This window comes from Eretmochelys imbricata, chromosome 16, assembly GCF_965152235.1.
Source record: "Eretmochelys imbricata isolate rEreImb1 chromosome 16, rEreImb1.hap1, whole genome shotgun sequence".
In the NCBI taxonomy this organism is placed as follows: domain Eukaryota; kingdom Metazoa; phylum Chordata; order Testudines; family Cheloniidae; genus Eretmochelys; species Eretmochelys imbricata.
This window is the reverse complement of record NC_135587.1, coordinates 23627988-23652955: the sequence shown is the minus strand read 5'-3', so window position 1 is coordinate 23652955 and position 24968 is coordinate 23627988. Positions and strand designations below refer to the sequence as shown.

Sequence of the window (24968 nt, the reverse complement as noted above, 5' to 3'; positions counted from 1 at the left end):
TAGAAGTGTATCTGTCAGTACACTTAAAAAAAACCCCAAACCACACAAACACCCTATTTCCGCCAGCAACACAGAGCCAGCTTGGGAACAAAGCTCCCCCTGCTGACCAGCTAGGTCTGCCTGGAAGAAGAGCCACTGGAGGAAAAGAAACATCTCTCACAAGTAACCAGGAGAACAGAAGAGTCTGGGGAGACAACAACCTGTCCACTCATGAGTGCCACAACGGGGCACGGGAATACAGAGAGAAAGCTTTCCACAGCTTTGCCAGGGGCAGGTTCAGTGCACAGTTCACCGTTTGGCAAAGTCGGACCCAGTATGTGATGGGTAAAGCATTTCGGGCCATGTTCTGCTCTCATTCTGCTCTCGAGTGTAAATCCGGAGTCCTTTGAAGTTATACAAGAACAGCGTCTGGGCATGGGCCACTCCCAATTCAGCTGGCCAGCAAGGAGAGGCATGTCAGTGAGCTGCATAGCTGTGGAATTTTGATGCAAGCAGGCTTCCAAGCCAGGTCAAACAGGTGGATTCTGCAGCATGCTCTGAATGGGGCCAGGTGCTGGCTTGGGCTTATGTCCATGGATGGCTCATTGAGTTACCTGGGCTGGGAATTCTCACAGATCGGCGCAGTCCATGAGGAGGCAGAGAGCAGCGCATGCCAGTGGAGTCGGGGAGAGAGTCTCACATACAGACAGTTTCCGGCAAGCAGAGAGGATCTGTTGCAGGAGTTCCGTCACTGCCGCCTCCATCCCGTTCCTGAGATTCTCCATAACTGGGGTCACGCTCTCACTTACGCCCCAAGTCACTCCCTGTCTGTAAGCCTGCGTTTAGAACATCCTCATCTCCAGCCCGCAATGGCCTCTCTCCAAACTGCATTGCTGATGCCACGTAAACCATTTAGCTGCACTGAGCCGTATCAGCGCCTCGGTGGGAGGACAGCTGGGTGGATACACAGGGGTCACCATTCAAAATTTCCATAAGGGGACAATATCCTGCCTGAGAGCCATGGCCAAACCAACACGAGGGTGAGTCAGGGAGCACAGCATGTAGGGCCCGGAGCAGGTTGCTCAGTGGAACATTCCTGGTTTATACAGTGGTTTGATGGTAAATAGAGACACAAACCAGAGCGAGTTATAATTAGCATGGTTCAGAGACTTCCTTGGATGCATATTAAAGGCAGCTGGTGTGATGCAATGACTTTTTGCCGTATACACGTTCCAATGCACAGTGAGCCTTTGGTCTCGTAGCCGCTAAACTCAATGAGATTCCCGGTCTCCCAACTGTTCCGCAGATGTTGAGTATTATGTTTCTTCAATGCTGTGAAACTAGGGATGCTTGGCAGGTTTGGGGCTTGAGGCTGCAATTTATAAGCTTTTAAAAATAAGGATGAAAGGGTTGAATTAATGGGAACCAGTGTGTGACATCCAAACCCAAAAAGAAACAATGGAAACAGGCAGCGGCTCAGCCCAAGGGCTCTTAGAACGTAAGGTGCTGTAGTAACAGGAACCAGCCTGCCCCAGGTGCGTGATACTGCCAGCCAACACCCCTGATGAGGGACTGGCAATTTCACAGTCCTCTCAGTTTCCCGCTTGGAGATCCAGATTGGAGGATCTAGGAGGCCTACAGCCATGGTGCCTGAGAAACATCTTTGAGCACCAGATTTGGTGAGGACAGACAGGCCCTGAAGGCGGGATTTCTCTCCTCCTATTGCTGGAGATTGAGCCCTTTGCTTTCACTCCAGTCTTGCTGGAGTGAGAGTAATGACAGTGGAGAGGGAGTGGCCCTGGAAGGCTATGCAAGGGCTCAGGAGCCAGTGTGTCAGTCAGCGCTCCTGGCCTGCCACGGTCCCGCTGGGATGAGTGTCAGCCAGCACGACTGGGCTCAGGACCCACGGACCCACATGCTGCTCTCTGGGGCAGCTTGCCACTCAGCTGAACACCAGCCGAACGGGCCTGCCCTCAGACCCTGCGGGATGGGCACAGGAGCAAAGCCTGGCTAGCCTGCCCCAAAATGTGTCTCCTTGAGGACTGGCTGAAGCACCCCCAAATTGCCAATCCAGAGCACAGCAACAGCCGGGGCTTGTCTCCCCTCCCCAGGGCCTGATCTGAAGACCAGTGGAGTCTTCGCTCTCTGTCCAGTGACTTCAATGAGCTTTGGACCTGGCCCTTATTGCTCACCGCTGCTCTCTCAGGGTCTGTCTTCCCTGCAGTTACCGCAGGCTCTCAGCCAGCTGTTGTCCCAGCCACCTCCCCTCCACACACACAAGCATCTCACTCGAGTTTACTAGTGCTTTCAGGCCTGGCTGGGGGGTTGGAGCCCGCATGCTGCTTCCGCTCGGGCTGCCAACCAGCCCACTTTGCACTGACAATGTAGGCTAAGCCACTGAAGCGCTGGTCGACCTTCCACGCCTCCCACGATTCAATCCCTGCAGGTGCCCAGGACAGATGGGTTCTCCCTCAGTTCCCTGGAAAAGGATCATGGAGTGGCTCAGCTCACTGCCGCACGAAGGACCATGAGATATGCCCCCACAAGTCCTAGTGACGCACCCGAGTGAGGGCAGCAGCAGTGGGGATGCAGTAACTCAGGGAGGACTTTGCAGCCGGCGGCTCACGCCCAGGCTAGGCTAAACACCGGTGCTCAGACCCCACGGCCGAGCACCCAAGTTAACGGCAGTGAAGACACATGCTCTGAGCGCTCCTCTCTCTCGACCAATGGAGACCAGGAGAAACGCGACAGGAGGGCACCACTACCGCCCCCTGCGCGCCAACGTCACGTCTAGCCAGCCTGAGGGTATCTCTGGGCAAACGGCTGCTGGCTAGCGCCGAGTTCTGTGCGTGGAAGGCAGGGCAGGCAGACACCTAAGAGCAGAGACCAGCACTCAGTGTTCCCGCGGGCTGCACGCCACGAGGGAAGCCTTTGTAAATATTAGTCTTACAGGCAGGTCCTGCAGAAACCATACATGACGAAGGAATGTGCAGCCTCTTCTCAGGACTCCTTACTGTTGCTGTAAAAATAGACAGCCCAGGGGCCCAGCAGCTCGGCATGGTCATGGACATGAAGACCAGGACACGAAAAGGCAGGCAGACATGGGGCCGTCCAGGCTGTCAGCTCCTAACTGTAGCAGCAGCTGTTCACAGCCAGAGGACCTGTCTGTGGAGAGGCAGAGGCCCAAAGGGCAGCCCCTCCCCACTTGCACTAAGCACATCACACAGCAGTTGCTGCCCAGGGCAATGAAGTAAAGGAGCCAAGTAGGAGAACTCTGCGAGCTACGGACGGGTGGGCAGGAGACCATGAGCTCGGACAATGTGCGTATTCCAGCAGTACGGTAACAGCAGGCAGGTTTCTTCCTGACCCCGTTTAGTGGTCACCTCACATCACCTTGAGGTTGAGAATTGAAACTTGCCACGTGTATCCCCACTCATGTAACTGCAGTTGCTGTTTTTTATCAGACTGTTTTGTATACCCCGGGGGAAGGTATTTGCTTCAATAATATCTGGCAGCAGCAAACACCACAGTTACTTGTATTCTGCATTAAGCATTATTCTGCTGGGTAGAGCTCGCTCTGGGTCTGTCTGGGCTGGCAGCTCTCTCACCTCTTTGCCGGAGGGCCTGAGTTTACATCCCGCACCAGCACTTGGCCTGGTGGCCGGTGCTTGACAGTACCGTGGTGTAGGGTTAGGTTGTGTTGCACTGTTGGAAGTGCTACCCGGCAGCCCTTCAGATGTGGCCCTGAGGAAGAATCCGATTTGCTGTGCCTGCCTGCCTGCCTGCCTCCTGCAGAGCAGACATGACATGGTGCCACTCCCCTGCCTGCATGGTGCTTTCCTTCAAAGAATGCTCGGAGACGGCAGCCAGAACAGCCCAATAAGCAGGGGGGCGAATTATTTAATGGTGAAGAAGGGGAAACGATGATGCGTAGTGCCCAGAAACATGCACCTATCGTCGTCCTGATCTCAGCAGAGCTGTAACAAGATCCTCATATTCCCAGCTGCCTAAGTGAGTGCTGCAGGCCAGAACAGTGGAGCTGGGACCGACATGTAGCTCTGGGCTTCAAAGCCCCTGAGCATTACAGAGGAAGGTGAGGAAACTGAACAGGAATGAAATTCTTGGCAAGAAAAAATGGCTCGGACACATCACTCTCGCTGAATGATTCTCCCCCCTCTCTAACCCTGGGGCACGTGAATAAACTGCTGGGGCAGAGTACAATACAGGCCAGTGGCACTGGCCAGCCAGCACAGCTCAGCAGAGGGCATGAGACCCATTTTGGGTGCATGCAGGTTCCCAGGGTTCAGGAGCGTTGGCTTCTTATCTGGCCAGTGACCCTTTCTCCTCTTCTGTAGACCAGCTGCAGTTTGTGCCTCATTGTTCCCAGGCATTGCAAATGAACCAATCCCACTGACCCACAGGGAGGAGACCCTGCCTGAGGAGCTGCCCCGATGCTCCTCCCTGCCGCCGCCGAACCTGCCGTTCCCCCCATACCAGCCGCACAGTGCCGGTATTATTGAATCTTATTTACAGATGAGTAAACAGTCCCTTGGCTTTACAGGGCAAATGCTTCCCTCAGTATCAAATACGCTGCGGATCAGCTCTTGCTATTCCTTGCGCAGGCTCTGAGAAATGTCTGCCAGGAGAGTTTGGCTTCACTCATCTACCCAGCCCCCTGGGCTCAGCCCCAGCTTCTCCTCTCTCCCTGCTATTTATCTCCTTCCCCTGTTCCTTACTTGGTAGCTTCTGCCCCAGGCCACCTCCCTGCATGTCTCCTAGTTCGGTTCACCATGCACATAGATTCATAGGTATTAAGGTCAGAAGGGACCATTATGATCATCTAGTCTGACCTCCTGCACAATGCAGGCCACAGAATCTCACCCACCCACTCCTGAAGTAAACCTCTCATCTATGTCTGAGCTATTGAAGTCCTCAAACTGTGGTTTAAAGATCTCAAGGTGCAGAGAATCCTCCAGCAAGAGACTCGTGCCCCACGCTACAGAGGAAGGCAAAAAACCTCCAGGGCCTCTTCCAATCTGTCCTGGAGGAAAATTCCTTCTCGACCCCAAATATGGCGATCAGCTAAACCCTGAGCATATGGGCAAGATTCACCAGCCAGATACCCAGGAAAGAATTCTCTGTAGTAACTCAGATCCCACCCCATCTAACATCCCATCACAGGCCATTGGGCCTATTTACCATGAATATTTAAAGATCAATTAAATGCCAAAATCATGTTATCCCATCATACCAGCTCCTCCATAAACTTATCAAGTTTAATCTTAAAGCCAGATAGGTCTTTTGCCCCCACGGCTTCCCTTGGAAGGCTATTCCAAAACTTTCCTTACCTCTCTGGTGTAGCAGCAGCCGGTAAATCCCCTCCCTGGCATGCCAGCTGGTGTCATAGAATCATCGAAGATTAGGGTTGGAATCCCATCCTCGAGGCTCCTAGGCTGCACCCACCCTTGCGCTTGCACCGGGGCTAGCTTTCCTGCCGAAGCTCAGGGCAGAGACAGATCTTCAGATACCCTGCTACAGTCGGAGCCAGCGCACTCCCTCGCAGACCCTGCTCTCTCTCGGAGGACAGCGTGCCCCACTACTTCCTGCCAAGTTGGCTCCAGCTCCCTTAGGCTCCACTTCCCACCTCGGAGTGCTCTTGTTGCCTCCCTGAATGTCCCCACTGCAGCGCCCTCCTGCCAGAGAAGTGCTCCTGGGCACTCTTTTCCCGGCGGAGTGACACACCCAGCCATTCTGCAAAGCTCCTGCCTCCCTGCTGTACCCAGTGAGTGGTTGTCAGGAAGCTGGAGGCAGGAGGTTCCTGTCTCCCAGTATATCCAGCCCACGTCCTAGTTACCCAGCACCATACACCCAGCTGCTGCCACTGCAAATTCAGACTCCAGCCCACCTCTCTCCTCCCGGCCCCTCCTCAGACCTTACTAGTGCTTGTGAGAGATGCTGGCAGGCAGTGCCACAGCCCAACGGCCTGTGTGCACAGGGCAGGGACACTTGGGTTCCCCTCAGTGTGTCCCACCCTCTGAAATGGAGGGACCCGCTGCAGGAGGCAGATGGCAAGTTGCTCGTCAGCGCCCTTTCAGCCCCTGGCCTGTCTGTTGAAATGACCAGTTGGTGGTTTTGTGACGTGGGTGACTGTCCAGAGGGGAAATAAACAGACTGTTTCCCCGACCCCAGGTCACCCCCGCTCCCCCCCCCCCGAGGCACAGAGGCCACCAAACAAGAGGGGGGTCCCATCCTCCTCCTTCCTCTGCCAGCTCCCCAGCTCTAGACAGGGGCAGTGAGGGGGGGAGAAGAAATTACTCAAATGCATCTCAACTATTTTAAAACTTTCTTCTATCGACTTTTAGGAAGTAAAAAGCCCCAGCCAAGCTGTCGCTTTCCCATGGGCTTTGAGGAAGTCTCTCTAGGGGGCTGGCTGTGAGGATGGGCCCCCTTTGTCTTCCTGCCTTGCAGGTTTGCGGAAGCTGCACTGAGCTGCTCCTAGGGAGGACAGAAATGTGACAGCTTATGGCACTGTCCAGCCCAGCGTGGTCTCTCCTGGAGAGGGATTAGAACATAAGAACAGCCCTACTGGGTCAGACCAGAGGTCCATCCAGCCCAGTATCCTGTCTGCCAACAGTGGCCAGAGCCAGGTGCCCAGGAGGGAATGAACAGAACAGCTGTAACCTACCCCAGCTTTGAACTGGTCTCTGGAGAAGAAACCTACAGTTCTTCCCCATTGTCTGTGCCCTGGCCTACTGCAGAAGCCATCCCACCTCTCTGCAAGAGAGCAGGTTCGCAGTAGCCAAATGTAGCCTGGGCTGATTCCTGTTAGATTTCTCCAGCCCAGCCTTTGGACCTGTGTCCTGGCAATCTGCTGCATGGCTCTTTGCTCTGCTCTCCTTGTGTGGATGGTAAGAGTCACCCCTCACCCATCTCAGAGCTTGGGCCCATTTTCAACCTCACACACTGCGTGAAAGCAGTACAAAGACAAAAGCTCTGGGGTGAGGGAGGGAATTGGCCCCTTCCCTCCATCGCCCACTTTGCTACCTTCCTTCTTTTCTTTGTTCTCTTGGGTGAAAGGAAGCAGACTTAAAGTGAGTGTGGCTACACTGCAGTGTAAACCCAGATTTACAATGGCTGGACCCGGGTCTTGCAACCATGCCAACGTGTCCACACTGCACTATGCAGCCCTTCTGACTCAGGTGTGCAGCTTGAGCTGCATCCACACCAGTGATGAGCTGCCAAAATATTAACAACCAGTTCCCTCCTCACCCCACGAGGGGGTCATGGCCCACCCCCACCCCCCGGGACCCCTGCTCCATCCAACCCCCCGCGTTCCTTGATGCCCCTGCCCCGGGACCCCTGCCCCACCCACCCCCCTCCCTGTCCCCTGACTGCCCCCAGAACCGGGCAAGAGGGTCTCATGGGCCACCGTAGTGGGTGCCCACCCCGCCTCTAAGAGCCAGAGGGACCTGCCGGGGGGCGAGGTGGGGAATCCCAGTGGTGCTTACCTGGGGCAGCTCCCAGGAAGCATCCGGCAGGTCCCTCTGGCTCCTAGGGGCAGGGGAGTATAGCTAAGGGGGGAGCAGGGGGAGTGGCCGCTTCCCACACTGATCATATCACAACACCAGTTCTAAAAGGGCTTCTAAATTTAACAACTGGCGAAAAATGGCGCCTTCGGCACCAACTCCGTGGGTGCTCCGGGGCTGGAGCACCCACGGGGAAAATTTGGTGGGTGCAGAGCACCCACCGGCAGCTCCCCACCCCGCGCCCGGCCCCAGCTCACCTCCGCTCCGCTCCACCTCCACCCCTGAACGCACCGTCCCGCTCTGCTTCTCCACGTCCCGTCCCCCCCCACCCCCGGCTTCCCGTGAACCAGCTGTTCGCGTGGGAAGTCTGGGAGGGCTGAGAAGCAGGCAGCAGCTTCAAACTCAGGCCCAGGGTGGCAGAGGTGAGCTGGGGCGGGAAGCGGTTCCCCTGCGTGCCCCCCCTACCCCGGGTTACCTGCTGCAGCACGGGGGGGCCTCCTCGCTCACCTCCACCTCCCTGGGCCCGAGCGCGAAGCCACCGCCTGCTTCTCAGCCCTCCCAGACTTCCTGCCGAACAGCTGATTCATGGAAAGCCGGGGGGGTGGAGAAGCAGAGCGGGGCGGCGCGTTCAGAGGCGGAGCGGAGGTGAGCTGGGGCTGGGCACGGGGCAGGGAGCTGTCAGTGGGTGCTCTGCACCCACCAAATTTTCCCTGTGGGTGCTCCAGTCCCAGAACACCCATGGAACACCTAAGGTGCCACTTTTGTCTCTCACGGGACAACCGGTTCTAAAAGAGCTTCTAAATTTAACAACCGGTTCCAGCGAACCTGTGTGAACTGGTCCAGCTCACCACTGATCCACACTGCAAAATGACAGGGCTTGGATGCAAGTCAGAGTGAGACTCGGGGTCTGACACCCCCCACCCCCAGCAGAGTCCTAAGACCAGGGTCCTGAGTGCTTGCTAACCCTGATTTGTGTGTGGACGGAAGGAGGATTGGGCTCAGAGTCGAGTCAGAGCCCAGGCTTAGTATGCAGTGTAGACAGTGTGACATTCTGTACCTTGGAGGAGCACCCTATAGCCCCCATATTCCTCATTTATATATGACTGTGATCTTACATATAACGCTTGTAAGGTATCAGGGGAAAGGTTATGATCTGCTGAAAGTCATTTCTCTATCCAGATATGTATATCATTAATACATATGAAGTTATGAGAATTGTGTGTATGGTTGTCACTAAAACATACTGTAAATTGGGGAATCAGCCAGATATTAGCTCCCCAGAGGCAAGAGCAAGGAAAGTAACCAACACCCAGGCTGAGTATCAATCAACCCATCAACAACCATTATCGAGCCAGGGAACTATGATGTAATGACTCACCTACATGAGGCCACACCAGGGGAATTGCTCAACCTTGCCTGGATACTCAGCAATGCACCCAGACATGCCTGGACTTGTATTCTCCAAGCACATGGACTGAGGGTATAAAACATACACAGTGGCCACATGCTTGGCCTTTTCTCCTTCACCCACCTACGTTGCAAACAACAAGGACACTCTGAAGACTCCAACTGAGGGGAATGGCACAGATTTCAAGGATGAAATCTGTATATTAAGGACTGTGATATCCAGTGGGGTGAGAAAAACTACTTTGACTAGTTGTTGCCCAGTCTAATAGGGCTGAGAGTTTAGATTGCGTGCTTATATTTTATTTCTTTTGGTAACTAACTCTGACTTTTTGCCTATCACTTAAAATCTATTTTTATATTCAATAAATTTGTTTTACTGTTTATCTTTACCAGTGAGTTTGTATGAAATGTGTGGCAAATCTGCGCAGGTTTTGCAAAGACTGGTGTATGTCCACTCCCATTGATGAAGTGGCGAACCAATTAATAAATCTGCATAGCCCATCTTGAGCAGTGCAAGACGCTATATTCCTGAGGTGCAGTGCTGGGAACTGGGGGGATTTCACTGCTGCCTTTCTCTGTGTGATTCATGAGTGGCTCTGGGAGCATTCATGCAATCTAGCTGGGTGTGGGGCACTGTTCCCTCTAAGCTGTGCGCATGTGTGCACACACACAGACCCTAAGCCCCGCGCACACGGCAAAACACCGCACGCACAACAGTTTGCACAGAAGAAATTTTTTCACACACGGCCTGTCAAAAATTAGAGGGAACGTTGGTGTGGGGCTCCACATGCTGTTGTGCTGAGTGATCACAGCGTCTGGAGGGGTTTGCTGCTGATCACTAGCAAGGCATTGTGAGAGACAGCCCAGGCTGGAGAGAGTTAAGGGGGCACAGCAGTCCCACAGTCCCAGGCTGCACAGACAGACCCTGTCACACTTTGCCCATCCCTGAACAGTCACAGCAGTGCAGCAGCAACGTAATTTTCCATCCCTGGTACGCCACACCCCTGCCTGGCAGGGATCACCCCGAGGGAAGTGCCATCTGCATGGCCCATGCACTCCCTGGCTTCTCCAGCAAAGACCCCAGCAAATTCCACATGGGCAAACAGTCACTGCATGATCATGGGCCTCATGGCCTGGTCTCTCCTGTCCTGAAGGCCCACGAGAACCCAAGACCTGGATCCCTTTGAGTGAACCAGTCCCCGGCCACCTGTCTTCTTTCTAGCACACACGGTGCCAGGACATTCCCACTTTGGGGGCTATTGTTTGTCACGACGGAGGAACACACCTTCCACGAGAGAGCAAGTCCCCTTCGGCCTCCCCGACCCCAGCACACGCAGACCGGCGCAGACAGAACCAGAATGGGGTCCTAAGCTAAGAGCTCCGGTGAGTGCTCAGTGATGGCTGGAAAGGAAATCAACCCTGCCATGGGGCTCAGGAAGCAAATTTTTCTTCAGCTTTGGGCAAACCCAGTTTGCGACAACATGCTCCCAGCCCAAACCTTCTCTTCAGCTGAATCCCACAGTGCAGCAGGCTCTGGCCAGCTTACTTCACAGTTTGTCCTGTTTCCCTCCCCCGGACAAACATCCCTCCCCCCTGGACAAACACCCCACCCACACACACATGCTCTAACACTTCCTTTTTCTGGCTGGGACAGAAGACAGCAATGTCGAAATACTACAGGAGTGAGTGAGCCTGTCCTGGGGATGCGGAGAGTCCCTGACACAGAAGGTTTGCCTGCTTCAGACGGGCGTCTGGGTCATATCTACATTAGGACGCTTTGCTGGCACAGGCATCCTGGGATACCATACCAGCAAAGCACACCTAGTACAGACACAACTATACCAGCAAAGCTGTGCTCTACACCGCTATAGTAAAACCACCTCTCACACGTGAAACAAGCTCTCTGTAAGAGCGTAGCTTTACCGGTGTAACTGTGTCTGCACTAGGGACTTCTGCTGGTGGAGCCATGGCGGTCAAGGATCACACCTCTTCACCCCCCCTGAGCCACACAGCTATGCAAGCAGAAGCCTGTAGCATAGACCGTAGACACTAGGGTGATAGTAGATGGGCAGGACTTCCCAGACCACCTCCTCTCTTGAGCTTTGGATATCCCTGCTTATAGCAACACTAGATGGAAGAAGGGAGAAGCATCAGGGCTTCTCTTTCACCTTGGAGGCACTCAGATACTATGGTACAAAGCCCTTTGACAGAGAAATGAACAGAGTTCAGCAGATACAAACTGGGAGCTGAACTCCCCGATAGTTGATGGGTGGATAGATCTGGCAGGTCAGGTTAGGGCCCCTGGCTGGAGAATATGACAGGGTTTGTTTGTATAAAACACACCTGAGCCCATAGGTCATTGTAGGAAAGAAAAATAATCTAAAGAACTTGGGTTCTCTGAGGGTTTTTTCCCCTCATACCTTTTTAAATGTAAACCCCTGGGTTTGGTAAAGGCCATTGTTTTCCAGCAGAAAATCAGTGCGTTCTGAAACGTTCCATGGCCTAAGCATTCTGGAATGGTGGTTTTGTTTGAGGAAGGATGGAAAATTACCCCCTTAAAAACGTGCTTGAATTGATTGTTCCCACCGAGGGAGGACCCAGAGGAAATTCAACTCTGAGATTCGCTCCAGGCCGAGACGGCTGGTTAAAACAGGGCTCCACGGTCCATTCTGGAGCAGCGCTTGCTGCTGCCCATGCCACCTCTGGCCTTCCAGAAGTGTCAGCCCGGCGTGCGGGGGGCGTGGGAGCTGGTGCCGACGCGGTGGGAAGTGGCTGTCTCTGTCTGAGATGGGCTGTTGCAAAGCAGAACAACACAGAGACTTTAGTAAGGAAACAGCCTGAGGCAGCACCCAGGGTGTTATCTGGGGCCGGAAGCAGGTAGCAGCCCATGTTACAAGCTGGCTTCCTCGCCTAGTGGGGCTAGCATTCCCTCTGAAGAAGGAGAGTCAGTGTGCGCTGTTGTCAGCACTAGGCTGACAGCTCTGACCTCAAGACCGAGGCCAGGACTCTGTTCATTTCAATGGCAGCTTGGCCTGAATAAAAACCAGGTCAGAGCTCAGTGAGGACTGTGGCCTGTAGCTCTTTGTGGGGATTTTTCTTTTGTGTGTTTTGGTTCCTTACCCTCATTTCCCTCTGAACTTAGCTGCATGATGCCCCCACTCCTGTCCCCTGCAGGATGTTACAGCTCAGCCTCCCTGCCGGACCCGGAGCTGGGATGAAGGCTGGATATTCCCGTCATGTGAAGAAAGGGTGAATGGACAGCCATATTTGCATCTGGCTGGGACAGCCGCAAGGTGAGCCCTAGGTATTTGCCAGAGGGGTGCAAGGCAGCCTCGAGTCTGGAAGCACCGTGCACAGCGGCCAAGTCTGGTGGGAGCAGACTGGGAGAAAAGCCTGTGGAGAGGGAGCTAGGACACATGTTGCTGTCCAGTTAAAGCCCCTTCTGGCAGCACAAACCCCCTCATCTTCCCCGGTCCCTGACTGGTGCATGGCAGGCGGCGATAGATAGGCTCTTCAGACTGAGGATGGCACTGGCTACAATTTGGTCTAGTTTATGCCCATTAGGTGCAGCCTCTGCATAGCAACGGTACATACTGACGCTGCTGCCCTGACAGCCCCACAGAGCCTGCTTGGCAGATACACACCTCCGCTTTGTGTGCTTTCCCTCCCTCTCCTCTGGATGGCCCTGCCTTTCCCTCCAGCCGCTGGGTCCTGCTTGTTATTTTTCCTATTGCATTCGCCTTGCTGATTCCAGGACCTGGTGGGAAACGCTGCCAAGATCTGCCAAGAAGGGAGCCCTAATCCAGCCAGAGCCGCACAGGCTCCAAGGGGCGTTTAGTGGGAATATGAGACTGGGCTGGAGACCTAACTCTCTCCTCGCAACAAGGAGCACAGTGGTGCCACTTTCAGTGGAAACATGGGGGAGACGCTGTCCCCTGGACTCGTCTGTCCTGGAGCAGAGGGAGCCCGTTGCTGCAGGGATTGCAAACCAGCCTGGACAAAGCACTCAGGAACATACTGAAGGGGAAACATCATCACTGGGTCATGCCAGGGCAAAGGAAACGCAGGACGGATCTGGTCACTGCCCCCCTCCTCTAGCTTCTAGCACCTGGTCTCTGTCTGCAGCCCTGAACCACCCTAGTGTGGACAGTTGCTTACAGCACGAGCCCCTAGGGAGCTATTTTTTCTGGCTCCTTTACTTAGGGCAAAGGAGAGATTTCCCCCAGGGCCATGGCTGACCAGTGAGGCCCTGAAACCCACGTTTGTGGGTCAATTAATAGAAAAATGCTGCCAAAAATGACAAGAAGGAACACGCACAAACCTGGAGTGATGTTCTGGCTTCTGCTACCCCCCAACCCTCCTCCCACACATTCTCCCTCCAGGGTCCGTGCCCCACGCCCGTGTCCTTCCCGCCCCTCCAGTGTCCGTGCCCCACACGTGTGTCCTACCCGCCCCTCCGGTGTCCATGCCGCCCCTCCGGTGTCTGTGCCCCACGCCCGTGTCCTTCCCGCCCCTCCGGTGTCCATGCCGCCCCTCCGGTGTCTGTGCCCCACGCCCGTGTCCTTCCCGCCCCTCCGGTGTCCATGCTGCCCCTCCGGTGTCTGTGCCCCACGCCCGTGTCCTTCCCGCCCCTCCGGTGTCCGTGCCCCACTCCGGTGCCCTCTGTAGCGTGCAGTAGGGCCCTGCCAGCTCTGGGTACTTGACTGTAGAATACTGCAGTGCTGTTTATTAGGGCCCCCACTTCATACTAATCCCCTCCCCAGCAACAAAGCCAGGAGCCCATCCAAGTGCAGCCCTTTGCACTGCCAGATGCTCCTCAGAAAACACTAACACCTGCAGAGCGAGCATCCTTCTCTTGTGCCTGGGGAGCCCCAAGGTGCTGGGCTCCAGCAGAGCTGGGGTGTCCCCAGGGCAGGGAGGGAAGGTCTGGTCCTAGCGCAGCCAGAGCTGATTCCTGTGCTAAGCAGGGTACAGTACCTGTGCGGGGGCTCGCCCGGCTCTCACACACACTCAGCAGTATCACCAGTGCGAAGGAGAGACGCAGCCCTGAAATGCAGAGAGGAAAAGCCTGGGTAGAGAATGCCTGGAAGGGAGAGGAGTGGGGGAGCCAGGCCAGAGCACCCCTACTTACGGGTCATAGCGAGAGAGTCGCTCCTGGCAAGTTCCAACAGCCCTTCTGTGGCTGCCTCTGGCTTCTCTCCTTGCTCAGCAGCGGTGTCCTGCCTCCTCCTCCTCTCCCCACTCCCACTTCTTCTTCCCCTCTTGCTCCTCCCCCACGCCCCAGCTCACTGCTAGGAGGGGTTTCTTCACAGCCGGGGCCAGATGCCTGCTGGACCCTTCATCGCTGGGGGCTGGCATTGTTGGGGCTATTGCTATGCCAGCAAAAGCCATGGTGTAGATGCAATTACACCAGCTTGTTGCAGCGAGGGAACCCATCTAAGTTATATTATTAGCAAAAGTCATTGCTTGCTAAGCTGCAGCTACGCAGAGGGGTTTGCCAGGCTGGCGACACCAGCAAATGTTTTCCAGTGCAGACTAGGCCTCTTCCGTCCTCTCTCTCCAGCTACGCCGTCCCCCCTTTCCTTCCCTCCCCCTCCCTCCTCTGCTGCTTTCCTAAGGCATCCTGTCCATCCTGACCTTCCCAGCTTGCCCCACTCATTAGGTTTAACCTGCCCCTCCCCAGCCCAGTCTCTGTGGCCCTTAGGACACCACTGTGTGTATGTTTCCTCCAGCTCCAGTGTTTGGAGCCCATGATATGTTTCAACCCTAGGAGCCTGGCTGCCTCCACCTGTTTGCAAGAAGCTCAGGACCAAGAGTGCACGTGTGCTGTGCAGAAGGGTCTCACTCGCTCTCCTAAAACTGCTTCCAAGTCTTGGCATGCAAGTCCCTGAGTCCCTGTATTTTCCACAGACCCAGGGCACCTCCTAGCAAGGGATGCCTGAGGGCCAGCCCATGGCACGAGCTTTGCTGGAGTTTCTTCCGTGAGGTGAACGTACTATAAATGTAGAGGGTTAAAGTGACTCAGGCTGGGACTGGGACCCTGCCAGGGGATTTTTCAGGGAGCAAAGGACATGGTGCGCACACTGAAACAGACCAATCTGCCCCTCCGTTCTGGCCTCCTTTCGTCAACCTCAGGCATTGTCATGTGCTTTAAGAGGGCATCAGCGGCTCTGCAGTGTACTGACCAGTGCTGGGATTTGGGGGAAGTGCATTGCTCATTGCAGTTGCTGAGTGGGGTAGGCTGATGGGTGGCGAAACTCTTATAATGTTACTGGGTATAAGCTGCACTCACTCCCACACCGCTCTCTGGGTGTCCTTGCCCCAGCATCAGTGGGCCAGGGTGGCATTCCCTTCTAAGACCTTGTTTCTTGGATGCTTCTAACCTTCTCCATAACATTCTCGCAGGACTGACATTTCCCACACTGCAAATCTCAAGGCTACTGTTGAGGGAAATCTTTCGGGCCACCTTGTAAGTTACACAGCTAGGAATAAAATATTGCAGCATATCTGCAGCCACCTTGGGGACGTCACTGTTGTCACTGTGCTGCATGCTGCGGCTGTGCAGAACTGCTCGGTGATGGCAGGCCTAGAACTCAGATACTCCTGCTCCGCAGGACTGGTCATTAGCTGTATAGGGCCCATGACACATAGTTAGGCAGTTCTGATTCCGCCCAATAGAGAGCAGTGTCTCTCTCTCTCTCTCTTACACACTTTACTTACAGTGCTATGCCCTGGATTTCAAGGGGTCTTTGCAGAGCAGCGGTCACTAGTGCAGCACATCAGGGTGCAGTCCTGTGGTGATGGTTTAGTCCATGCAAGAGCCCTGGAGGAGCTAGGAAATGACACACTAACAGCTCTGGTAATAAGTGGTGAAGATCAGGCCTGAAATCCTGGGCCTCATCCAAGGAGGCCTTGGTCCCAACAGGCCTCCCTTTGAACTGTTGTCATGGAGGCTCTTCGCTAACCCTGCCCAGGCCCCTGGGACTGACTCTCGAGGGAAGGGGCCCTCAAGGTGAGGGGTGGGGGCATCCTGGGTCACTTGAAGGCTCCGGAAAGGAGATGAGTTTAGCAGTAAAACCATAAAATTGTTGGCCCGGGGGCTTCTCATTGGACACAGGCCATCTTGACTTTCCTCTCCACATGCAGGTGTCCCTGCACTATACTCCTAGGCTCCTGGGGCTCTCAGCCCAGCTAAAGCAGCAGGAGGCCAGGGTGTTGAGAGGAAGGATGGTGTAGTGGTTAGAGTGCTAGCCTGAGACTTAAGAGAGCTGGGTTTAATTCCCTGCTCTGCCAAGGCTTCCTGTGTGCCCTTGGGCAAGTCACTTAGCCTCTGTGTATGTGTGTCAACTCCTTCTCTGTACAAATGGATAGTAGCCCTGCCCTGCCTCACAGGGGTGTTGTGATGAGAAAGACTGCGAGGATCTTAGCAACTCCAATGATAGGGGTCATGTTATTACCTAAGCAGCTTGTAATCTGTGGCCTACTGGCTCTTGATGCCTCCAGGCCAGGCTCTGAGAGGAGCAGCCCCTCTGGGGATGTCTCAGCGGCTGGTTGCATTCACCAGACCTGCTCATTGCTCTGTTGTGAAGCCAGGGCTTTAAAACTGGCAAGATGGGCCTTGCAAGCTACAGGCAGGGCTGGCCTAGGGTGAGAGCTGCCCACACCGTAGGCTGGGCTGGAGCCACTCCTGCTGGGCTGGAGCCTGACCTCTGAGCTGCTGTCTGAGTTTTGTGTGCTTTGCCCAGATGGTTCCTGTTGGGGCTCTGCAGAAGTGCACTGTTAAGACTATCTCGTGCTGCACCCTCCCTCCGCTGGGCTTTATCAAGCCTTTGCCTATTCTTCTCACCCTGGCAGGAAGCTCTGCATGGGGCTGGATCCAGGCAGAGAATTTCCTTTGCTTTGTACAACAGGAGCCTCTCAAGTGCTTATTCCTCCCGGGGCTGGGGGCCAAGAAGTCACCTGTCTCTGCTTTGTCGGCGTGGTGACAGCGGCACTTTCGCTGGGGTCACTCACTGGCCCAGTGTTGCTAACTGTTGTGATTTTGTAGAGAGTCTCATGTTATGTGATGTCTTTCATTCACAGCCCCTGGTTCTGGCATCAAGAGATTGTGGGAGAATCTCAGCTTCCATTTTTTTTTTAAAAAGTCCATTTCTAGCCCTCCGGTTTGCAGGGTAAAGCTTGAAAAGGTGCAGTGAATGTGACCCCTCAGAGCTCCAAGAGGAGACGGCCACAGCAGAATCCCAACGTTATTATTTAATGATGGGTTTTGGGGACTCACACACTTGAAACAGTGGGGGTTGGGGCTATTGCCGATGTTGTGCTCCAGCATGGGCCCACCATAGTGCTGCCAGCTCTCATGAGTTTATGAGTCTTGTGATAATTGGTGTTTTTCTTCAAGCTCCAGCTCCTGGAGTCAGGTGATTTCATGAGACTCCCAGCTTTCGTTTAAAAGATCAGTTAGCTTGTAGCCTTCATGATTGGAGAGAAAAACTCAAAAACATGACTTGAGTGCACCTCAAGGGTGCAAAAGCTAGAAGGCAAGTGAAATGTATTGCAACATGCAAACGATCTATTTTTTAAAAAAAATTGCATGATTTGAGAGCTAATCTCATGCGTTCTGGAGGCTGACTCATGAATTTGAGAAGCTCGAAGTTAGCAATACCGTAAATGGGTCAGGGGATGTGGGGAGAGCAGAGCTCCACTCAGGGGCCAATCATTAGTTAGAATGAGTTTGAATGTGCTGGCTCATGAATTTGAGAAGCTTGAGGTTAGCTATACTATAAATGGGTCAGGGGATGTGGGGAGGGCAGAGCTCCACTCAGGGATTTCTCCCAGGCCTATCGTTCATTAGAATGAGTTTGAATGTGATGCTATAATTGTGCAGGGCACGTTACAGGGACTCCCTTTACAGTATAAGGAATTTGTAGCCCAGAGGGCTGGCCTGCTTCCTTGCTGATATCCTCTCTTATGGGTTTGATTATTTGTTTTATTATAATAGATTTATAGATTTGTAGATTTACACTAGAATATTTTTGGCAGTAATGCAAAGAATCTACAGTGTCATCTCTGTGAGGAGCTAAAGCAAGTTGCCATACCTATGTTTGTGACCTTTAGCCTAGATAAGTGAGTTATTTCACTTAGGAGTTAAAGCAAGTTAGACCTTTGGCACTGATCGATGGCCTACCCGAGTTAATACCCTCTCTAAATATAACAGAGATCCCACAAAGAACATGGAAATAACCGGTCTTCCTTCAGAGACACCCCAAGTGTTCTAGCCACATCACGGAAAACAAAGCATTGTAGGTGATTAGGAAAGGCAAAGCAATGTGTTTGAAGGCTGCCCCAAGAAGGGAAGATGGGGTAGAAAATAAAAATGCAATGGGAGCACAGCACTGGACTGGCAGACATCATAAATAATAATTGGATTCCAGAAATAACAACTGTGAGAACGAGCTAATTGTTATTAATACATAGGAACATGCCAGCCTAGAGAGTAAGGACATCCCGATAGTATGTGGGTGAGGAAAGTAAGTTTGGACAGGGAAGGTGGGCACATGGTGCTCAGGCTCTGGAAGAGGGATAACCCCCCGTGGTTAGTTTTTAGTCAGGTTTTAAGTTAGTTTCTCTTGAGTCCCTGGATAGCTTTCTAGCTCTGTAGCTTCTCCTAAGTTCTTCACCTCCCACTCGAGAACTGAGGAACCTGGCCCATCGGACTCTTGGCATGCCAGAGACAAGGCTGGTCCTTTGTCGCTCACCGCCAGGTTACCAAGGAAGGGTTTGAGTGTGTTCAGCTGGGAAATTTTATAGTAAATAATACCGCAAGGGCCGCTAGAACAACATTATGTCCTTTGTCATTCTGAGTGATTACTTTTCTATTTAGCTCAATAAAAGTCTTTAAGGCTGTATTTTGTTCTCAGTGTCAGCATCCTTGTCGTATGCCCTGAGGGTCCTTTCAAAACTCTATGTAGTCTGATTCTGGGACAAGACCCTTATTACCTTCTGATCAGATTAACTGGTGAGCCTAAAACCATAGCATATAAACAGTTATCTTATTCATGGGCGGCACGTGAACTGCTGGCTGGGGGAGGATAGCCTCTGCCAGAGGATCTGTTCCTTTTCCCCTGCCAGAGCCCCCCCCCTCCCCACGGCCGCCAGTCCATGCCCCCTGTCCCAGCCCCAGAGCACCAGGTGGATGGGGAAATCATGGCCCCCTCCCTGGCCCCTGAGCCCAGGGCGGGCAGGCAGGCTGTGCGTGCCCCCCTCCCCGGCCCTCAAGCACAGGGCAGGCGGGCAGCACTTGGCCTCCAAAGCCCCTAAGCACAGGGCAGGCGGGTGGTGCATGGCCCCCCAGCCCCAGTGCCCCATTCCCCTCAAGTCCCAGCCTCCCTAGCCCCAGCCCGCTTCCCTGAAGAGGAGCAGCCTGCCTGGGCTGGAGCCAAGGGGGAAGGGCAAGCAGGAGGGGGCTTTGGGGAGAAGCATGGGTGGGGCCAGGCAGTGCTGTTTGGGAAGGCACAGCCTTCCCCAGCCTATGTGATGTGCCACCCATCATCTTATTCCCTTCAAATCAGGTAGGACATTCCACAACAATACAGGCTTTGCTGCAGAAAGCCCTAACAATCCCACTTCTCCGGTAGAAACCTACTGGATCAGAACCAGAGGGGCCTTTGCCAGGTTCTTCAGACAGCCGAACCTCTCTGCTTTCCCCTCAAGACCTGTTTTTATTAAGCTCTGTGGCTTTCACTAGTTCCACAGCTGCTTTGCATTTCCACATATTCTCCAGGGAATTTATACAAAGGAAAATTGCTTTTCCAGTCTGCAACTTCCTTCAGAGACACCCCAAATGTTCCAGCAAAATCACAGAACACAAAGCATTGTAGGTGATTGGGAAAGGCAAAGCAATGTGTTTGGAGGCTGGACCAGGAGGGGACGATACTGGGTAGAAAATAAAAAATGAATGGGAGCTTAGCACTGGACTGGTAGCATGGGCTGAGAAGGGACACGCTTCTGCCCACACGCTGCGAACATGACTCAGGCCTGTCGTGGAAGGACCCTCCCTGAAGCCTGGCCCTGGGGCTGTTCAGTCCTTGTCCTCTCTGCTGTGACTCCCAGCAGGGCTGATGATTTGTGCTAGTTGCAGGGGGGAGTAGTGTGATGGGGGGACTGGGAGCTGAACTGAGACCCACCAAACTCCTCTCACAAGGGCCACCCAGCAGCCTCAAGCTGGTAATGACTTTCAGTCTCTGCTACCCGGTGGATTTCCAACCTAGATGCGAAAGGCCCTCGTTTCTATGTGGTGGGATAGGCTGCTCATTTGGGTCCCACCGGGACTCTAGGCAGTTGTGCCAGGGGTGCTGTGGCAATGTGGGGAGTTTGTCTATGTACAACTTATTAATTCCGTTTGCTGTTATGAACTTTATCTGTGTCCCGATCAAACAACAACCTTGGTTTGTTTTCTGAGCACCATTTCCATTGCAAGACCCTTCACCTTGGTGCCTTCACCTTGGTTCTGTAGCCTCCATATGGCGCATGAACACAGGAGATGTCAGGAGAAACTCTTGAGCCTTGCAGAGGAGTAACAACGGAGGGTTGTTAAACCTTGGTGGGCAGCTATTCAGATGGCAGCACTGCTGGACACAGCTGGCCACAGAAAGGAAACTGGTTTGGTAGAGTGGGCTGGTAACCAGGCAACTGATCACCTGTTGGAATTGGAGGTTGACAAGAGGCCACCTGACAACAGGGTTGCCAACCCTCCTGGAATCGGGCTGTATCCCCCCGGAGGCTACTGAGCCAAACTGGGAGATTTTAGGCTGCTAAAAGGGAGCCTGCCTTAGCCCCACTGTGCTGTCGACCTGGAGCCACTCAAGATAAGTGCTGCCTGGCCAGACCCTGCACCCCGAACCCCCTCCTGCACCCCAACCCCCTGCCCCTGCCTCACCCCTGATGCTCCCGCCCAAAGCCAGCACTTCAAACCCCCTCCTGCACCCCAATCCTCTGCCCCAGCCCTGAGCCCCGTCCTGGACCCAAACTCCCTCCCACAGCCCGCACCCCCTCCTGCACCCCAACCCCCTGCCCCAGCCCAGAGCCCCCTCCTGCACCCAAACTCCCACCGAGAGCCCGCACCCCGCACCCCTCCCACACCTCAATCCCCTGCCCCAGCCCTGAGCCCCCTCCCAGAGCCCGCACCACCTCCCACACCAACTCCAACCCCCTGCCCCAGCCTGGTGAAAGTGAATCAGAGTGGGGGAGAGTGAGTGATGGAGGGAGTGGGGATGGAGTGAGTGGGGCAGGACCTTGGGGCAGGGGTGGGACCTCGGGTGGGGCAGGGGGCAGGGCAAGGGTGTTTGAGTTTGCGTGGTTAGACATAAGAATGGCCCTACTGGGTCAGATCAAAGGTCCATCTAGCCCAGTGTCCTGACTTCTGACAGAGGCCTGTGCCAGGTGCCCCAGAGGGAATGAACAGAACAGGGAATCATCAAGTGATCTGTCCCCTGTCGCTCATTCCTAGCTGCTGGAAAACAGAGGCTAGGGCCACCATCCCTAGTCCATCCTGGCTAATAGCCATTGATGGACCGAGACAGTTGGCAACCCTACCTGAGAAAGGGGACTGGAAGTTATAAAAGGAAGGGAGGGCCTCTCACTGGCCATCTTAGAGAGGGCAGAAGGAAACTGGGTGCTGGGATCAGATAGCCATGAGCTGCAGGTGGAAGATCCTGAGAATGCTGAAAGGAAACTGACCCAAATCCCAAAGAACACTTGAGTGGTGAGGAAACTGAGGCAGGGAATGATGTACCGGTGTTTTGTTGGTTTTTTTTTTATGTAAGCGGTGTCAGGATGAGCTCCACCCTGACATCTGGTGGTGAGGTATGGCAAGTTGTGGAAAAGAACTTCAGGGGCCGATCTCATTTGCATAGGCACACCTACCCCACCTAGAATGAGGCCATAGCTGCCCAAATGGTCACTTTGGCTGCTGTGGGATCCCCAGTGTCTCTGTTATTGGGGCAGGAAGAATAAATTTTTATTACCCTGATTATGGGAACTGTGCTTGGAACTGTACTTGGCCTTTTGTTATGATGGAGGGACTCACCATCAACTAAGTAGCACTCGCTAGGCAAGGGTCATGGGTTCCAAAACTGTGTGAATTGAGAGAGGTTGGGGACAAGTATTAATATTTGGTGGCATGGGCCCCTGGGTGTGGGCCTTACATGCTAATTGCACTTCCTCCTCTCTCCACTGTGGAATATTGGAGCTAATTTTGATTCCATTAGGAGTCTAATCACAGGCTGCTGAGCTCACTTTGAGCTAATGGTGCACCAGCACTGAGGCTCCCCTACTACAAGCTGAATTCACCAAAGAGCTGAACTGACTAAGAGCTGAAATCACTGAGTGTTGTGTTAAGTAGTGGGGGAGCCTGAAGATATATTGTGGAGCAGTTTGTGGTGGGGGAGCCTGAAGATATATTGTGGAGCAGTTTGTGGGACGGCTGGAGTGCCTTGTGGACAGGCTGGTGGAACAGTTCATTGGACGGCGGGAGCTGCTTGTGGGACGTGGAGCAGAGCAGTTCGTGGACCGGCTGGTAGAGCAGCGGAGTGGAACCGAGCGAAGCAGTTCGTGGGGCGGCTAGCGGAGCGAAGGCCTATGGAGTTGTGGGGCGGTCAGCTTCAGATCATGTAAGGTGCCCCTTACCTCTCTGCCCGCCCCCCCCATCTCCACCCAGGTTGGGAGGTAACCCTCTGCAGATAAACTTTCGAACTCTGGGGCTGCCCTGACCAGGGTCAGAGACTTTTGGGTCATTGGACTTTTGGGACTTTGGGTGATTTGGGGTTGCTGGACTCAAGAACCAAAGGGAAAGGACATGCCCCAATTTGCTTGGGGTGGTTTTTTTTTGCTCATGGGTTGTGTTACGAATTCTGTTGGTGGTGTTTCCCCCACATAATGCCACATTGTTTCTCTCTGTTATTAAAAGGCTTTTTGCTACACTCAGACTATGTGCTTGCAAGAGGGGAAGTATTGCCTCTTGGATATAAGTATTGCCTCGTGGGGGCTCGAGCCGGTTTGCATTGTGTTATTGGAATGAATCCCCTAGATATTGAACCCGGCCCTTGTTGCTGCCAACTCTGACGGGCAGAAGGGTTACATTTTTGGGGGCTCGTCCGGGATCCCTGGGTCAGTACCCCTCGCAAGCACCTGTTGAGTGATCCACTACATTGGGAAACAATTTATATTTTGTTTGTGCTTATATTTTGTGCTTAAAGGAGGAAATTACTGTTTGTATAATGGCTAATATGTCAGATTTGTTGGGCCCTGGCTCAGCAGCTTCTAGCTCAGAGGCTGCAGCCTTAGCTGATGATTGGACAAAAGCTCTGGGCAAACATTGGAAAAGGTTGTGCTGTCCCATGCTGCGTCAAACTCTTGTCGTAAGTTAAGATTATTTGCTGGGCAGGAGGAGTTTGAACCCTGGTTAGAGCATACCACTGAAATGCTGCAAGAGTGGGCCGTACCAGATGCAGAAAAGCGAAGATGCCTCATAGAGAGCCTTGGCGGCCCAGCATTAGATGTGATTCGCACCCTGAAGCTCATTGACCCTGGGGTCAGTGTGAAGGACTGCCTAGAGGCCCTTGAACACACCTTTGGGAGCGTAGAGGGCCCTGAAGACAGCTACTGTAAGTTCCTTAATTCCCGAAAGCAAAAGGGCGAGAAGTCTTCAGCCTACATACAGAGACTGGAGAGACTGCTTCAGAGAGCTGTCATGAGGGGAGCAGTGACTGCTGAGCAGATGGATCAGACCAGACTGGCTCAAATTGTAAGAGGAACTCAGTATCAGAACCCGATTCTACTTCATCTCCAGCTTAGAGAACGACGGGAACATCCCCCAAGCTACTCCCAGCTGATAAAAGAGGTCAGAGAGGAGGAAGAAAGGCAGGCTGCCAGTGAGTTTTGGGAAGCCCAAACTTCGGATCCAGCCAGCACAACACCACTGCAAACGGCCAGACTACTGATGGTGAGCACCAGAGAGGAACTTGCCCAACAAATGCAGGTCCTGATGGAACAGATAGCTGAGCTGCAAAGTACCATTGACCGAGTTAAGACTTCCAGGGTAAGAAGCGTCAAACTGTGGCGACTGAGAAGCCCGCACTTAGAGCCACCATCCCACCCAGGTGAAGGGGGAAAGGTCAATTCTTCTGCTACCGATGTGGTCAGGATGGACACAGTGCTGCCAAGTGCCGTAATGAAGAAAACCCCTCCTTAGTGTATGGAAAGCTGAGGATCAGTTGGGAGAGATCCGGTAGCTGCCAGAGGGTCTGGGGATGGGGACCCCCCAGGTCTGCAGGATTTGAAGATTCCCCCAGAAAAGACTGTCCAGCTGGGATCCCCACAGGACTGATAGGGCCTCGAGCAGAGGTCACGGTGAGGATTGAAGGGGTGGAGTGTAAAGCAGGGCTTGACACTGGATCTCAAGTGACTATTATATTTCAGTCATTCTACCAACAGATGCTTAGGCACCTGCCTGTACAGCCACTGACTGGCCTTGGCCTGTGTGGCCTCAGCATGGATGAATACCCCTACCAAGGGTATGTCATCGTGCACCTGGAATTCCCAGAGGAGGTTGCTGGGGTAAGAGAAGAGGTAGACACAGCTGCCTTAATATGCCCTGACCCTAAAGGGACTTCTGATGTGTCTGTGCTGATAGGGACCAACTCCAGTCTCTTCAAGGTACTCGCGGATTACTGCAGAAGGCGGGCTGGGGACCAATACCTGAATACCCTGATGATCCATACGCTTTGTGCTGAAGCCTATAGGAAAATTGAGAGCGCTAAAAGGGACACATCTGAGCTACCGCTTGGGGCACTGAAATACGCTAGCACGACCCCCTTAGTAGTGCCTGCAAGGATGGAGCAAGAAGTGCTTGTCATGAGCACCTGTCTGAAAGGCAGTAAAGGGACGTTAGCAATGATAGAGCAGCCGATGGGAGGAGAGCTCCCTGAAGGAGTGCTGGTCCCCAGTAGAGTCATAACCCTACCTGCTGACGCCCAGGAAAGGGTGACTATACTGATTGCT

General features: G+C 53.7%; 1 protein-coding gene across 1 annotated transcript in view; it reads right to left on the bottom strand.

Annotated features, from left to right (window-relative positions):
• Nucleotides 1–14083, bottom strand: part of PTGS1 (prostaglandin-endoperoxide synthase 1) — a 36366-nt gene extending 22283 nt beyond the window's left edge. The window contains exons 1-2 of the mRNA XM_077835977.1: nt 14044–14083; nt 13890–13958 (exon numbers count right to left, since the gene is read on the bottom strand). Coding sequence (XP_077692103.1) covers nt 13890–13958; nt 14044–14050 — 76 coding nt within the window. The 5' untranslated portion in view covers nt 14051–14083. The remainder of the gene's footprint in view (nt 1–13889; nt 13959–14043) is intronic.
• Between the last annotated feature and the right edge of the window lie 10885 nt (nt 14084–24968).